General features: G+C 38.8%; 1 protein-coding gene across 1 annotated transcript in view; it reads left to right on the top strand.

Annotated features, from left to right (window-relative positions):
• Positions 1-13,604, top strand: part of LOC104077183 (inositol 1,4,5-trisphosphate receptor type 2-like) — a gene marked incomplete at both ends in the record, with an annotated part of 41,252 nt that overhangs the window by 5,658 nt on the left and 21,990 nt on the right. The window contains 6 exons of the mRNA XM_009578320.1: positions 1-149; positions 2,130-2,303; positions 7,088-7,177; positions 7,330-7,455; positions 8,428-8,550; positions 10,166-10,366. The exon at positions 1-149 is cut by the window's left edge and continues 29 nt beyond it. Coding sequence (XP_009576615.1) covers positions 1-149; positions 2,130-2,303; positions 7,088-7,177; positions 7,330-7,455; positions 8,428-8,550; positions 10,166-10,366 — 863 coding nt within the window. The remainder of the gene's footprint in view (positions 150-2,129; positions 2,304-7,087; positions 7,178-7,329; positions 7,456-8,427; positions 8,551-10,165; positions 10,367-13,604) is intronic.

Below are 13,604 nucleotides of genomic sequence, written 5' to 3'. Positions count from 1 at the left end.
TTCAGCTTGATGATGAAGGGGGCAGAACTTTCTTACGGGTCCTCATTCACCTCATCATGCATGACTACCCTCCTTTGCTCTCAGGTGCTCTGCACCTGCTATTTAAGCACTTCAGCCAGAGAGCAGAAGTTCTGCAAGCATTTAAACAGGTATGGATGGGCATAGCATTATTCCAGGAAACTGACTGCGGGGAAAGTCTTTCCAAAGGCTGCTTTACTTACCTAAATTGCTGTTCGTGGCATGACAGTGTTATTTCCTTAGAGGTCCAAATTCAGCAGAGATTTTTTTTTTTTTTTGTTAGAGTTGACCATATGTGCTAGTGTATATTATAGTTGTGCACCCAGAAATAGTTATTTCTGGCATTGCATCCGTTACTGTAAACATAGGTCCATGGTGACAGCTGGGACATACGCATCTCACAGTGAGACATGATGTAGTGATCCCTCTGAGACAGAGTTAGTAGCTCATGTTCTGCAAGCAGTGTACCAGTGTCAGCAATAAGACTTTCCTGTCTTTAGGTCTATTTAGGCTGGGTATAAAGCTCTCTTGTTATTAATGTGGTGTTTCTAGTTCTAATTCAGGTGTCTTTGGATTGTGCTCCACTTCATGATACAGATATGCCCAAATAACAGGAAGAGAGTAATAGGGCCAAGCCTGTTTTCAGCTTTTATTCTTTCTGCTTGATAACGGTGCAGGTGCATGTTCCATGTGTCAGTGGATTAGGATGGGGAGATCTGATGTCATGGGGCTGGATGACAGAGACATCTCTGTTATGTAACCCTATATAACATATGTTGATAAGACCACATGATGCCTATTTCAGGAGTTTGATAACCTATTGTCTCATCGTTATGCAAGATGTGGAGGTTTCTCTTGTTTAAAAACAGATGAACGATAAAGACCTGGAAAGCTTTTGTTTAGTGTTTTTGCAGTGTAGCATAATGGCCTTCCACCAGATTGTTAAAGTTAGACCATGCTGGTTAGTTGCATAAATAGCTGTTATTCCCAGGTAAGCAAGGACTGAGTAGCTCAACATGTTTTTGTAAAGGATGGAAAAGGCTAATTGACAAATAAACAAAAAAGACTGTAGAGAACATGGAATATGAATGTCTGTGGATGAGCAGCATTCATAAATTCTGTAAAATAACAAGGTTTTACCAAGCTAAGAGAGAAGATGATGAAAATTTTATATTACAAGATAGTGAATATTTGCCTGCATGTAGTGATTTTTTTTTTCAAAAGAATGTCCCTATCAGTGTTCTTGTATGCCATGTGACCTTAATCTTTTACATAAGTATGATTTCTTAATAGTGCTTATTGATTTACTGTAAAGATTGTTGTTAGTTTTTTGGAATATTATATTCATTAATAATCTTGGTAGAGCAAAGAGCATTACAAAGAAAGGAAATATGTAGATCATGCTAAATCAAGAACTACAAATAACAGCGAAAAAAGCCCAGATAATTTGAGCAGTATAAAAAAAGAAAAATTGAGATTAATCTTAGTAAGAGGCAACCACTCAGATGGAGGGAAATTACATGAACCTGAAAGTCAGTTTGTGAGCTATATTCAAACAAGTTTTTCTAAGCTGGCCTAATAGTGTTAAAATCTGTTATTTTTCAGTATTTGATTATGGTGATGTAGGTGTTGCTGGCCATTCTGACTTTTCTTTGCATGTCCTGACTCCTTGTGATATCATCCTTTTTTTTTCTTTCTTGTGAAGTACTGTGCTGATGGGATAAGCTATTTCTAACTGTATTGCTTTAATACCATGTAACTGTTGTTTTAATACCATGAGGATCATAATCAGTGCATTAGAGCTAACTCTGCATAGAACTCAAGAGCTTGTAAATCTGTGCTTGTGCTCAAAATGTTTCGCAGTGTATTGAAGAACGCGAGAGAATGTTGTGAATGTTTATAACTATCCTGTTTTGGGCAACTACAGTCTGTTAAAGGTTTTTGATGAATGGGGGCTAAAAAGCCTGCGTGTGCCATGTTTCAATTTCATAGGGAAGGTTACATAAAGCACCTGAAAAGAGGGGTTTAGAATGGAAACTGTCAAGCAAATTACCCAGGCATAAGTGCTGGTGCTACTGCTGTAACAGCTTTACAATTTTCTGTATTTCCAGGTTCAGTTGCTGGTGTCTAATCAAGATGTTGATAACTACAAGCAAATCAAGGCTGATCTTGATCAGCTACGTCTGACTGTAGAAAAATCAGAATTGTGGGTTGAGAAAAGCAGCAATTATGAGAGTGGAGAGGTGGGCGACAATCAAACCAAAGGGGGAGAAGAGCCAATAGAGGTGGGTTTAAAGCCTTTGCTGTTAGAATTGTTTCAATATTGATAGGTAGTTTAATGAACAACTGCAAATTTGTGATCTGGTTAATCAAAGTAGCAAAGCGAGAATGTGCAGTATTCTGGCTGAGCTTTAGGAATCGACAGAATAGGAAATAAAACCTCTTTTATCAATGTGTTCAATATTCTCTCCCGCTGCTTTCAGTAACTGCGTTCTTAGGTCACAGAGCCGCCTTCCTTTCTGGCTAGCGATCAAGCCACAGTGTATGGCATCACTCTGTGGCCAAGGAAGTAATCTAGGGATCACATGTTGGCAGTTGTGTTGACTTGCTGGAAGAGAGAAGGAGTATACAGTGTCTGTTCCTGCAACTGGGGGAGAGGAGCACAATCAAACCCGTATTTTCAAACATCACGAGTAATTCCACTCTCCACCAAACGTAAGACTGACCTAAGAATATTGAGATTTTGTAGGCAAACTAATGTGGTTTTTTTTTTTTTTGACCCTTGTCATACCACACTCTCAGGATATATTGTGATTTGAGAAACTTTAGAACTGGAACCACAAAGACCTGATTTTTAAAAAATTTAATTGATTTTTTTTTCTTAAATTTTGCTTTTCAGTGAAAGCCGAGGTCCTCATGTAATCACCTAACTCCAGTATGAGTCTTTAAGAAAGACTTGCAAAGTGTTGCAAGAGCTGCTGTGGTTGAGGTTTGTGGCATAACAGTAGATAGAGCAGGCTCTGCCACCAATATTTATACCCACTTTTCCATTTTCATCAGAGGAAGTGGGAAGAGTGCGATTGCTGACACAGCACTTTCCTTGTTCTCTTCTGTGATAGAGTCTTCCCTGGTGGCAAGAAAATAGGGAAGGAAACCACCAGGGGAAGCTTAATAGGAAGCCAAGTGGAGATTATACAGCATTGTGAAGGCAATGCATTGAGGAAAAGTAGGAGCCATTGAGAAGAGACAGGATGTTTGCAGATATCTATGACATACACTTGGCCTTTCAGATGGGAAAGCAGATTTTAGGTGGCTTCATACGGGGGAAAACCAAACACTTCAAGGGAGAATCCTAATTTCTTGCAACAGTGTAGGTCCTACTCTTTCTCTGATGTAACTTAGCTGAATTTAGTGGCGTCAGAACTGGGGAGGAATCTGGACTTTATGAGCTTAAGTATGTGGGATTTCCTACTTTCTTTCCTCAAGTATAGCTCTAGTATGAAAGAAAATGTTCCTTTATGTATTTAATGAATGGAAAAGGTAATGGGGAAACAGGATATAGAATTGCAGCAGGATATTTACAAGGTTTTTTAGCTGTAATACATTTTAAAAGTGTAATAAGATCCTTTTTATTCCTATGGAGAGCCCTGATAGCAAAGAAACAAAGAAGAGGGGACAAAACAATGTGCTTGAAACAGAAGCTTCTCTAAATGGGATATTTTCAGTGTTTTTTTCCCATGAGGCATCCGTGGGTCTGTATGGATTAGCAGTGCTTCAGTACATGCACAATGTTATCTCTGGCAGATCTGAGAGAGTATTGTATCAGAACAGTAATATGTAATCTACACAACTGATTAGATCATCTGGTGGTAATTCCATGAGAGCTGCGCCAGGTTGCAGTAGCTCAGAATCTTGTCCATTTTTTTTTTTCCTCTGTTACATTATTCTTTTAACAGTCAGGAAATGTTTTACCTGACAAAACTACTTTAGATAGTGAATACTCTCTTGAGATCTTAAGTCAGATGTAAGAGGTGAGGTGCTGGTCATAATCTATGTCGTGTGAAGCAGGTGGCTAGCTTCAAGCAGATAAACATGTCTGTGAGATCCCATGCTTTCTTGGAATGGATGCTGGGTATTCCGTACTGAGCTGGATGAACCTCTAGGTCTTCAGGCAATACGGTTCATTTGCCTGTGCTTAATTTTTCCCAAACAACATTAAAGTGCACATGAGGGCTTAAATTACATTCCAGAAGAGTCTTACGTTAAGCCCAAGTTTCTGTCCTCACCAAAGCACATTGCAAGATTGGAATAAGAGTTTTAAGCCCTTAGGCTTCTGAGTCTTTTTGGGTAATTGTTTCCACCTTTCTATCATAACCTGGCAGGGCTAGAGACTTACCTTTTTTTTTTCAGTCATATGACTCCAGAAATGGGATTTATAGAAAAAAAGGCCATGTTCTTCTAAATAAAGTAACCAGAGTTCTCTATATCCATGTAGAGATGGAAAACCAACAAATCTTACATCCATGCAGGGACATCTTGATAGGAACTGGATAAAGAGTGCTTTGAGTTAGATCAGACATAAATTAGACACCATATAGGATTAGGAAGAAATGCCGAAATTGATCTCACATAACTGAGCCTTGCTTGAGAAGGCAAAAGCAGATAAAGCCTGTTTACTTGGTTATCTCTAGTAGGGGTATTATAAGTCTGTATAGATACCATGGACTATGGACAAGTGTGGTCTTTATTGTCCTGTCCCTGGAGGATGCATTGGTGGTGTAGCACCAGAAACACAGATCTGAGGAGGAGAAATAGACAGTCTCAGTGAAACGACTCTTGGGTGAAGCTGGAATACAGTGCAGTGGCATTTATAGAGCTTCTCATCTTCACCATCGCTGAGAAAGTTGAGCGAGGTTTCAAGTGGTATAAACTTTCAGCGCCCTTAAGCGCCTGGTGTTCCCTTGCTCTCCTCCTTTTCTGGTCCATGGCGGTTTGCTTTGGCTCTGGGAATGTTTAAACAAATATCTCCTGAAACATTATATAGATAGGTTGAGATTGTGAACTGAAACTTCTGAGAGTGCCCCTCATTCCCCTGGTAAGTAAATACAACATGTGGAGGGCAAAACGGTGCCAGTGTGACACTGACCAGTGCCTTGCACAGCTCTCCTGCTGAGATGAGTGAGACTATGTCAGCGGTGGGGAACTGCTCGGACTGAATGCTGGAATCTGGGCCTCCATTTGGGGGCTAGACAGAAAGGATCCTAAGACTGATGCAGAATGATGTCCCAGGAACTTTATGAATAGAAGAAGTGGTCTGTTTCAGAAAATAGCATTTGCTAAAGGTGGGGTACTCGGATGAGAACCTTTCTCAGTGCGATCTCTACGACTTCCTGTCCCCTATGGAAAAGTGTGACAGAGAATGTCTATCATGGGGCGTAACGAGGCAAGATATGCAACTGAGTGTCTCTGGTATCCCAGTGGTGTGATTATCTCTTGATAACTACATCCCTGGCATACTCTTATGGGTTCAATAAACGGGTTTTTATTTTATTAAGAGAAAGGATAGATTCAGCAGTTTAATGCTGGTCAGCACTTCCAGATAAGACATATAGTTCACATGGATTATAAAACTACTTTGATTGAGGAAGAATGCTGATAAAAGTAACAGGTAAATTAATCTTGGTTAACCCACAGTCCCAGAACAGAGGAGGGTGGTTAATTATAGCAAAAAGCCTGAAATATCTTCCAAAGTATTGATTCAAACAGCTAGAGAGAAGGCAGCATGCATACTAACAAACCTAAACAAATAAAAATCCACTGTTGTTGCATAGATCAACATGGCCATGCTGAACAGCGGTGCTGACACTGTTATAAACAGCTTCCATGGCCAAGTGGTGCAGCTGTTCTTGCTCCACCGGGAATTAAGACCAGATGGAATTTATAGAACTCCTCATCTTCACCATCAGCTAAGAAAGTTCAGAGAGAGGTTTCAAGAGGTATAAACATTCAGATTGGCGTGCTCATGTGTGTTTTAGCATAACTCTCTTCTCTAAACCAGTAGGAAGTTTGAGAACACAATGAAACTCAGAAGCGCCCCTGTTTGTTCTTTTTTATGCTATTACACTGGTTTACGTCCTTGTGTTTATACTGTGAGGCAGTGTCGAGATCTGCTACAGTTTTTCTACATGCTTAATAATTTCAGCATACAAAGTCCAATCTTTCAATTCTTTGTGTTTCCAGTTAAGAAAGGCTTACCATAGCTGGGAGCAGAAAAAAACAAAACACTGCCAGTATTCTAAGTGGCAGTGTTTGTGTAGATGTTCTTTTGTGTTTTGATTGAGATATGCATGGAAAGGTGCGTGGGTGTTGGCAGTTATTTGCTGACTTGATTTCTCTTATTTGTCATACCCAGCCGGGGCTTTATAAGAGCCAAGGCCCAGAGCATACGGCATCATGACTGGATGTTGCGGTTTAACATAAGGTTCTCATTTGTTTTTAAATCCTTTCCTGCATCATCCAGAGATAAGGACAGAAGTGTCCTCTTCATGGGAGCAACATCTCCGATTTCCACGTGCTACTTGTTCCTGTACTGCTGAGAACTCCACCCTACTTAACTACAGAGGTCGTCTTAAGCTCTTTCTCCAGACTTTTTAATGTTCTCATACACAGGCTTTGTAATCTTTCCAGCTGTATTAGAGATTTTTGGAACAAGTGGCAGCTAATGAAATACACTTATGGTCCCTATTCTCATAGTATCTAAATTCCTTGGGACGTCTAGTCCGTGATTTAGGGATGTATTCTTTTTTAGGAGGATCAGAAGCATGAAGACATAGAGTAATTGCCTCAAATCATGTTGGAAATTTGAAACAAAGGAAGGACTTGAATGTGAATCTTTTCACTCACTGGACCAGTGGATAAAGAATAAACAAGTCTTTTTCTTTATTGTCTGTGTCATATCTGTTCCCTATGAGCTGCTGTAATACTTCTTCACTTGCTGTTATTAAATATAATTAGTTCATGTTGAGGAAATTGCAATAAATCTCCACTTGTTGTGTGTTCTTTGTTACAGGAGTCAAATATTTTGAGTCCAATACAGGATGGGACCAAAAAACCTCAGATAGACAGCAATAAAAGCAATAACTACAATATTGTTAAAGAGGTTGGTATATCTGCTAAGAAACTTGCTTGACATACTTGTTTGACAAGTAGATTTAGTAATTATTTTGAAAGAATGTCTTTTTGCTTGTTTTTGTGTGATAGACTGGTTCTTCGCTTGCTTGCATGCTTATTTATTTGTTTATTTATTTATAGATTTTGATTCGACTCAGCAAACTTTGTGTTCAGAATAAAAAATGTCGGAATCAACAGCAGCGATTGCTGAAAAATATGGGCGCCCACTTGGTAGTCTTGGACCTTCTGCAGATACCCTATGAAAAGGTTATTCTCATAATTTTAGTGATAAAGAACATGAACTCAATAAAGGGAAAGGCCTCAAAAGGCCCAAGAATCAATGTCAATATTTTTTTAAACTGAATTCAGTCAACTATTGTACAAACATGAAATGATGATGCCATTTTCTACCTTCAGAATAATGGGTTTGGGCCTAAATTTAAATATGGCTGCCTGCATAGAAGGCAGAAGGTTTTATTAATAACTTAATGTTTACTGCCTCAGGTACCTGGATGTCACTGCACTATCATCCCATTCCCGAAATAGGCAAATATTAGATCTGCAGTCACTGCACAGTAAGAAGTATTGATTTAATTGATTTATAGGAAGCATTGAGAGGAGATAAAACCTCTTCTGGGCTACATTTTCCTGAGTGTTACACACTAATGTTATGATATAGACACTGGGTTCAGCTGTCTTCAGTAAAATAGTACTTGTCCATATAGGTGGTTCATCAAATCATAGTTAGAATACTATATAAGAGGAATATAACATGGGGATGAAACTAGATATACATTTGTGTGGGAGTATGTGTATGAACATACATATGTGTGTAGGTGTACACACACATGCACACATACATCTGTTTCTGTATGTAGCTATATAAAAGCCAAAGCTTGTCAAAAGCTAAAAATCAATGCATGCTAGAGAGCTTTTTTTGAAAATCAAGCCACTTAGCACTTCTTTTAACTAGGAAATTATAACCATGCACAAGGAAATCTTACTTCGAGTTTGTGCCCTTATCTCTGTGACTCCCTATGGTCAAGTCGATTCAGAGTAAGGTATAGCCACTAATGGACTCTGAAGAAGACTGGATCAGTTGCTTTTGCCAGAGGGATAATTCCTGCTCTATAAAAGGCTCAGGAGAATTCCTTTGTTCCTAGCTGAATTCACGTTGTGCAGTTTTACCAAGTATGTTTAGGTACTCCCAGCTGATTAATTTGTCTTTTCTTTCTGCAGAGCGATGAAAAGATGAATGAAGTTATGAATCTAGCCCACACTTTTCTTCAGAATTTCTGTCGAGGAAATCCTCAGAATCAAGTTCTCCTCCACAAAAATCTCAACTTGTTCTTAACTCCGGGGGTAAGTATTTCATTTTAAGGAGAATATTATAATCGGAGGTAAATTTGGACTCACTGAAAAATGGCAGTGCTAAATAAATAATTTCACTAAATTATGCCCTCTCTGCCTTCTCTTCTCTCTCCTTGTCTTTTCTCCCTTACTGTCTTCTCTTCTCTCTCCTGTCTTTTCTGTCTTTATGTCATTGTTTTTAATTGCAGTTATTTAGTTTAAAATTGCAGTTTTTAGTTGCAGTTTTAAAAGTGGAAAACGGTATTACCTCTGTGGTTTACTGGAAGTATCTATGAACATGTGTCACATCATCACCTCATGTTTAACTTGACTCTGATCTTATTCATCCTAACTCACTCACAGACGGACTATAAGTCAGGGTAGAAGATGCTGTGACTACGCTCTCATGAATGTGTGATAGCAGAATCAGACCCATACATTTTTGTTGGTGATGCTTCCATTCGATTCAAATAATCTAAAATTTTATCTTTTATTAAATCATTGCCTTTACAATAGACCTCTTTGTCATGGACCCTTTGTTTAATTAAAAATTAAAAATTAAGTGTATATGTGTATGTGTGTGTTTACAGATATAGTCATATAGAATGACCTTGCAAAGTGGCAGATCTACTGAGCAAAACATGCTTTTATTAGAAAGAGGGTCAGTATTAGGCCTGTGTACATTAGGAAGCATTTGTTCTGTTATTTTTTATTTATGCTTTTTTTGTGAAGTTAGTGAAAGGCACTGAGCTGACCACAGGGGGGACTAGCACCCAAACTCCATCCTATCCAACATTGACACTTAACTCAGATGCCAAGTATGGAGCTTGCTTGCACTTGCATTTCTGTTCTTTTGAAGCTGATCTTCTGATCATCCCGGTTATTGTGCTTTTGTTCACATTGTGGAGCAAACTCGGTGTGGATTCCTTTCAGATAACACTAAACAGAAAGGTGTACTCTAGGAGCACACCTGACTCTCATGAGCCTTTAGTCCAAGCGACCAAACTAGAGGACGTTTGAAGCAAAAGCTCCCAGAATGCATAAAGTCTGGATGCAGCATCCCTTTCTTGCTACAGATCTGTTCCTCTTGTACCGTGCTACTCACCGATAGAAACATAGCCTTGGGCTCCCTCTGTAGTTAATGTGGAAAGAGATGTTCTCTCAGAGAGTGATCAGACTGCGCGTGCAATGATTTGCCTTCTGGAAATGCCTGCCTCTGTCAGCCATAGAGGGAGCCAGAGGTAGCTAATCATCCCACTTGGTTGCCTCAATGCAAAGTTTGATGGTGAGTGGGATGAATGTGGTCTCAGTTGTCTTGTATACCAAAGTCCCTATAGAGTGCTCTAGCAGTGTAGTGTGTGTATGTGTGTGTCTTCACCTTCCACCTGGGCACAGATTTTGTTCATGTCCACTTTAGGACCATTTTGTACTCACAGGAAAGTGTGGAGAAATCATAAATGAAAGCTAGGCCCTAAGGTCGCTCCTTAATCCCTGGGCTGGTGCACATTAGACTTCTTCAGTTTTCCTTTACCAATGTGCCTTTCTCTGGTCTAGAGTCCTGTGAATCTTTCAATCTCAAAACAAATCTGCTCTTCTTATAAGGCTGTTTTGATTTTAATCTGTTTAGCTCCTGGAAGCTGAAACCATGCGGCACATCTTCATGAATAATTACCTTCTCTGCAATGAAATTAGTGAAAGAGTGGTGCAGCACTTTGTACACTGCATTGAGACGCATGGCCGTCATGTGGAGTACCTGCGTTTCCTGCAGACCATTGTGAAAGCAGATGGCAAATACGTGAAAAAATGCCAAGACATGGTAATGACAGAGGTAAGTAAAGGGTTCGTATGTTAATCACTCATGTGATGTCTTTTTAACACACTAGTATTTTGAGGTTGCTTTTTCTGCTCTTGATGCCAATGCGATATAATGGCATCATCGCTTTAGAATTTTAAACGGTATCACAAATAATGAATATTTTAGCAGACGTTTTTGGGAGTTTAATCTAATTTTGTAAGGCCATCTGTATAACTACTAGAAAGAAAACATGAGTGTTAGCATGGTGATACAGAGATGTCTATTTGTAGATGATGTAGCATGGAAATCTCAGTGTTACATAAACCTTCATTTTCTTGTACTGTAAATTAGGATCCCATTTACGCACCAAACTTGCCATATTGTGGCATGGTTTTGCCCTATAAGAGGCTCTTACCTCTATGGATTTGTCTAAATAGCGTTGTAGACCACTTTTTAAATACGTAACCATATAACAATTCTAGGTACTAGTTTCTGCTTTTGTTTCTTTTGTTCCAGAGCATTTCTGTGAGAGTCAGTACAGCTACTCTAGCTTTAACTAGCTAGATTTGGAGTTTGACCCGGTAAATTCCACAGAGTGGTTTGTGGACAAATCTTTATGCCAATAAAGTTACTAGGAAAATACCTAATTGACTTCTCTGCAATTAGGATTTGATATATAGTGTGCATGATAATCGAAGTCTTCAACTTGCAGACACTCGTGCATTTAACTGTAATTACGTTCACGCTTCAATGAGATCAAGCAGTGGGTAAAGTTGAATACGGTGAAAAGTCCAAGTAGGATCAGAGTCCAAGGAACATTTTTCTTTACTTTACAAAGTGCATTTTTTTTGTTTTTTTGAAGAGACATCTTCACAAAGAAAACAGAGATAAGCTCCAGTTGTGGTATGAAAAAAACTAAACCCTGCTGAAATTTTGTTCCACAGCAACAAAGAGGAAAAACTTCTAATTAAGAAAATAAAGCTTCAGCCTACATGGATAACCTTTAATGGAATCCACCTCAACCTTTTCAATTTGACTGAAGTGTTTTAACATGCAATATCCATTACAAGCCTTTGATTTACATAATTCAAACAGTTCTTGTGCCTTTGTGCTTTTAGATTTTTTCCCTTCCACCACAGCTTCTTGAAGGTTTTTACTTTCTCATCAAACAGAACTTTTAGATTTTTCTCAATTTAAATACATTTCGTTACTGACTTGTAATAGCACAAAGATAAATTGTCATATTACATTTTCAAGCTGACTGCATGATGAAAATAGAAATGAACTTGGATGGGACATTTATATCATGAGTCCTGCAGGAATTTGCTGGGGGGAGGGAGCGCCCCTATTTTGATGAAAGAGGGTAAGATGATGATCTGTTTTAAGAAGTGGAAAATTACAGGTAAGTAATTATGATTTGTTAGAAAAGGATGCCAATAGTGAAATTTGAATGGTGCTTGAATTGCAATCCAATATAAAGGGAACAGTGTAGCCAAATGGTTGGAACTTGCCATGGAGTCAGGACAGTTTCTCAGTAGACAACTGAGGTGTACTTTGTGATCTTAAACAAGTGGTGTAACTTTTTCTGTATCTCCGTATGGGGCATGTAAACAATTTACCACAAGACAAGATAGAGCATGACTGTACAGCATGCCTCAACTACTCCTGTGTTTTCTTTTACCCACAGGAAGTATATTGCAGCTTATTCCTGTTTACTGGGAGTAAGGGATAAACTGATCATATTTACATGTTTTAGAAAGTGCATATAGATGAAGGAGCAGCACCATTGCGAAAGAGTACTTTCATAAAATACATTGAACATTCCCAATCTGGCTTATTCACTTGTTCTCATATCCTTGGTCCCCATGTCTGTAGAGTGCTAGTAATGATGTTTACCGACCCAAAAGGTTCCTTAGGGCACTTTCTCATTACAAGCATGCTTTGAGGTTCCTGGAAGAACAGTGCCTATCAGTGCAAACATTATGACAAAAGGGAAAGCAGAATTTACTTTTGAACCAGAGCAATGTGGCAGCAGAGTTTTCTATTATCTATAGTATTCTGGAGTGATACATCGCAGAGCATCAACAGCTGCTCCGATACCAACCAACCTTCATTATACTTCCATAGAGTTCTTAACTCGTTGAAAATATACTTTAGTGAAAGAAAATGCTGCTGGGATTTTTTGTTTGGGTTTTTTTTGCCATCACTGAGGTCATGATGCTCTGTGAGAACTTTGGCTAACGCTGGATACTTCTCTTCCTTTTCTGCTTTTAGACAGACATAGTTTTCTCTGCTTGGGTCGATGTTTGGATGCCCTTTGCAAATCACATTTAAACGTGGGTAACTTGGGGAAAGGGGATGACATCTTCTTCTGTCCTTGCATTTACAATGATTACCTTGTCCCCCTTAGCTCTTCTTGTGCTGATGCAACATCGTCTGCTTTGGTTTGTGATTCCTTGCAGTCAGTATGTAGCAAGCATGCCATGCAGCATCATGTTTTACAAGTTCACTGTGTCCTGGTATTTCTTCCTCATTCTTCAGCGATAGGTACATGGAAGGATGAGGGGTCAGTTTGACTTGATATGACAAAATATCAAGCAATGCTGGTACAGATTACATCTGGATTTGACGTAAGAGTGTAAATCTAGGGGAACCCGGAAAGAGTCATCTTCCCTCTCCACTGTGCAAAATGTACACAAGTGGAAAATAACTATGGGAATGTGGTGAACAACTGAATAGAAAGTGACAAAGCATGTACCTTCCCAGAAGGCTCGGTGTGGTTTTTTTTTTTATTACTTTGTATGTGAAATGTCCTAAAAGCATAGTATTCCAGACATCAGTATTAAAAAGTTAGGTCAATTTTCCAACATTTTGAATACTCATATTTTCCCTTTTTTTTTTTTTTTTTTTTTTTTGCCATTGAGTGCAATGAAATTAATGGTATCTGGGTCCCTGTACTGTCTCCTTCCTCCTTCCCAAGCACTTGTCCCTTTAAAAACTTTTTTTCTGTACTGTGGATTGTCCAGAAAATGTCTATTTTGAAAAGTCACGAGTAGAAACATTTTAGAAACCCAAAGATAAATGAGGAACAGGAATTGCAGGAAAGACTGAATTCACAATTCACTCCATCCAATTGTCAAAGTAAAAATAAGCAAGAAACAGGGAAAATAATCAGAAAAGTTGCAAATTCAAAATTTGAAATGTTGCAACCCTGGAAAATGTAATGAAGTGTTTCTTGACTTTTCATTCTGGGAGACTAATTTTCATTCCT

The sequence above is a fragment of the Fulmarus glacialis genome, unplaced genomic scaffold, assembly GCF_000690835.1.
Source record: "Fulmarus glacialis isolate BGI_N327 unplaced genomic scaffold, ASM69083v1 scaffold11600, whole genome shotgun sequence".
Taxonomy (NCBI): domain Eukaryota; kingdom Metazoa; phylum Chordata; class Aves; order Procellariiformes; family Procellariidae; genus Fulmarus; species Fulmarus glacialis.
This window is presented reverse-complemented; position numbering and strand designations above follow the sequence as displayed.